Source organism: Halyomorpha halys, unplaced genomic scaffold, assembly GCF_000696795.3.
Source record: "Halyomorpha halys isolate HHAL.00 unplaced genomic scaffold, Hhal_1.1 Scaffold1706.1, whole genome shotgun sequence".
Lineage (NCBI taxonomy): Eukaryota > Metazoa > Arthropoda > Insecta > Hemiptera > Pentatomidae > Halyomorpha > Halyomorpha halys.
The window spans coordinates 5,646-9,510 of NW_027106121.1; the positions used below are offsets into that span (position 1 = coordinate 5,646).

At 31.5% G+C, this 3,865-nt stretch overlaps 1 protein-coding gene across 4 annotated transcripts in view; it reads right to left on the reverse strand.

The window, feature by feature from the left end:
* Positions 1–1,383: 1,383 nt before the first annotated feature.
* LOC106690405 (uncharacterized) overlaps positions 1,384–3,865 on the reverse strand; it is a 24,205-nt gene continuing 21,723 nt past the window's right edge. For all 4 annotated transcript variants that reach the window (XM_067053681.1, XM_067053680.1, XM_067053679.1 and 1 more), the window contains one exon: positions 1,384–1,655. In XM_067053681.1, coding sequence (XP_066909782.1) covers positions 1,565–1,655 — 91 coding nt within the window. In that variant the 3' untranslated portion in view covers positions 1,384–1,564. The remainder of the gene's footprint in view (positions 1,656–3,865) is intronic.

Genomic DNA, 3,865 nt, shown 5'->3' on the forward strand with positions numbered 1-3,865 from the left:
TTATTTCATTCATTTTACTTCTCTTTTTCACTGCAATTTCAATACATTTAACAACTTTCATTAACTTAACAATTCAATTCTCTCTATCTCACTCTCTCAGACCTTTCTAGTGATCCACTATCCACGTTCGATTCGTTAAACAAGTTTATCATTAGACAGCAATGTCGAGTCAAACCAAGGACATATAATAATCATCGCAGTAGACCAGATAACAATAAAGTTTTTTCTACTGTTTCGGTACCTTTATTGACTGTCACCCAGACTATCTTCCTAGAATGTATAAATTAAATGATAGGAACATAGTAAATAGAATAAATAAAAATGGGAGATTTCTTATTGACCGTGCGTATTTATTGGACATGATCTTCTGAAAACTGAATGCAGAGAGGAATGAATGTGTTTAAGATGTTATTTCACATTATATTTAATCTTTTTTCAATTATTTTCATTTTTATTTATTAATAAATGGAAATTGGTCCGGGTGCGGTCAAATAAAACTCAAATAGTGAATTGGTGTACTATTTTTATTTGAGCCAACGTTTCGTCCCACGTTGCAGGGCTTCGTCTGTGCTGTTTTGACGGCAGTCAAAGTCAGAGTGGAACTGATGACTAACAAAACAGCTCTGATGAAGCCCTGCAACGTGCGGCGAAACGTTGGTTCAAATAAAAATAGTACACCAATTTACTATTTGAGTTTTATTTGACCGGACCCTCTTTTTTTTCATTCCTCTCTGCATTCAGTTTGGGGAATTCAGTTTCCAGAAGATCATGTCCTATATTGAGATCATATTTCAACCACGAGGATTATATCCATTTCTCACAGCATTTTTTTTTGGAAAATAATTGACTTTTAAAATATAATGAAGTTCATCATACACGTGGGATTGTATTCTAAATCAGGTAGGTAGCATAGTCCTACTCTCCTTCAAACAAAAAGTGGAGCCCAAAGGTCACACACATGAAAGGAAGGTTTACGCTGGGATTAATACGAAACAGAAAGCAGCCAGTGATTGGTTCGTACTCTTCCCACACTCCTCTACCACGTCCTAGAACACATTGTAACTTATCCCCTTCATTAATCTACTTCAAGATACTAAAAATGTTTCATAACCACTAAAGCAGTGGTTTCCTGTAGTAAGGATCAAGTTCTCACATTCTTTATCCTAATTGTTTTATTTGTTTCTTATACACAACTAATTTTCCTAGCGGCCATTGGCTATGTAATTAAGAATACAATCAATGACAGTCATTTCAACATTAAAATATTAAGTTGTAATATTTACGATTTATATAATTGTATTGATTATACTCGTACTGCATATGGGTACCCTGCCAAACCTTTTGTTAACAACTTAAGATATAATCAATAAATGATTTATAGCATTGAAGAAATATTTCTTTTTATTAAGAAATAATACCATCATTATTTCCTATTGTAAAAATTGTTGTATTTCCATGTTGGTCATGACAGTAGATAATGTCTATACAGGAGGATCATGGGATATCGGTGACCAGAGGAAATAGGATGGACATCTTTGACACAACTCAGGAGCCTCATAAAGATTCATGTGTTCCTCAAACCGTCCAACTGCTGAGTCGTTGCTTCTTCGGAATCACCAACTCTTATCGTTAAGTGCGCCACGTCTTTACCAACCCTTAAAAAATAAACAAATAATAAATTAGAAAATTCAAGTTTTAAATGTTTACAACCACGTATTAAAAAAAATCATAATTAAAAAATATACCTAAAAAAATAAAGGGTGTGTAGGGCAAACTATAAAATTTAGTTATTTATTTTATTTTTCAACCTCTCCAGTCCCATATCACAACCCTCGAAGAACGGTGTCGAAATTGGAGGATAAAAATAAATCCCTTCAAATAACATTTACTGATCTACATGACAATAATAAGGCCCATTTGGACATACGGAGTACGGGGCTCACCCAAACCCACTAGTTTCTAACCTTGCTTCCTCTTCCATTCCTGGCAATCCTCCGAGGCGCCTGGAAAGAAGATGGCCTCATGACCTTATATTGTAAAATATTTTTAGAGTTCTACTACATGCTGTATCATGTCATTGTCATTATGTCATTATGATCAAATTTACTTGTATTTTTTATACAGTAGTAAATATCAATAAATAAATAAAAATAAAATATTTTATTTTTCGGTTGGCTCTATTGGTCTTGTAGCTCTTTGGCACCCTATATTTAATTAAAGTTTATTAAAAAGTTAAAATAATTATTTCTGAAATATAACGAAAAATAACTTCTCAGGTATAAACCTTTCCAACCATCCAAATACTTTGGTTCAAACCTTATCTAGTTCCACCCATCCCAACAGCCCACCTAGAAGGTTGAAACGGCAGTGGCCCAGAAACTTATTGTAAATAAAAACGGACAATTGGAGTTCTGATAATGGTCAGATTCTTCACTCAAGTTGAGTGTTGCGGCTTTAGCGCACTTGCTCAGCCTCCACTGGCTCATTACCAGTGATGCGGTGAGAGGGATGCGCTGGGATCTTTTGAGCTCTGCTCTACCCCTCACACGTGGGGGATAGAGTGGGCTCAGGGATCCTCTGGTCGATTGTGTAAATATTGTATATTAGAGTGTAAATGTGACTAGAGATTATATTATTTTATTTTTTTCGTATACACAGTTCGATTATGTTCATTTTGTTTATTCTTCTATTTGTATATATTTTAAGAGAGATTTTTTTTTTCATTCATTTATTTATTTTATTTTGTCTTAGTATGAATGTGATGTTTCATCACTATTATTTATTGCCTACAACTGTGTAGCAGATTGTAATATCTATCAATAAATAAAAAGTATTAAAAAAAAAATAAAAATGTATGGCAAATTTTGTTATAAATGTATTTTTGGGGAACTTTTCAATCCTCAATCATTTTTATACACCATAGAATGAACTAAAAAAGCATTTTAGTAAACTAAAAGTTTTCTACCGTTTTATATATTATTAAAATCAAAAACATTAGTTTCAATGTATGAATTTTTCATTTCTTCAGCTTTATATAACCTTTGAAATATAATCAGCCTCTGTATTATAAATAACAGTGTTGTTAAATTCGAGTTGGTAACAACTTTGTATTCGTAAAAGAATCACTTTCAGGGAACGAACAGGTATTTTAAGTTTGTTGACAACATTAAAAACAGATTTAAAAGAAGAGGGATTGAAAAACTTTTCTCATTACTATACAGGTTTAACTTTAGAACAAATTCTATATTTTATTATGGAACTGTTTCTGATCAATATTCTTTCTTCTTTTTTTATTTATTTTAATTTTACTCCGAAACATCTTCGAATTTCGAGGTACTTTACAAACATACATATTTATGTATATACATATAGATACTCTTATGTTATATAGGTGTACAGTGTGTTATAATCGAATACAATGTGAAAGATAAATTAAAATTGATTACGCAGGTAGCCAACAAAATATTGAATTTGGTAATTTTAGCTGATTTTAATTTTTTTTTTTGTTATATGTTGGAGCCAAAAATAAATTCCGTTTAAATATATAGCATGATTTATAATAGCAGTATTTTAGTACAAACATCAAGAAAGTCGTTCTTAAGATGTGGAGTGTTGAACCGAACAACTAAAATTGAAACAAAAAAACAAAAGTTATTTTTTTGCAGACCTGTGTTATTATAATGAATTATATTTATTTACCATAAAACCTAATAGCATGTGACATATGAGCAGTTGTATTTTCTGTCAACCAAGTTTTTATAACATTGACTTTTTTGATTAACGTGTCCATAACATCGGTGTGGGAGTGTTTCAATGCATTTTCTATCACAAAAAATAATTGACTTTTAAAATATAATGAAGTTCA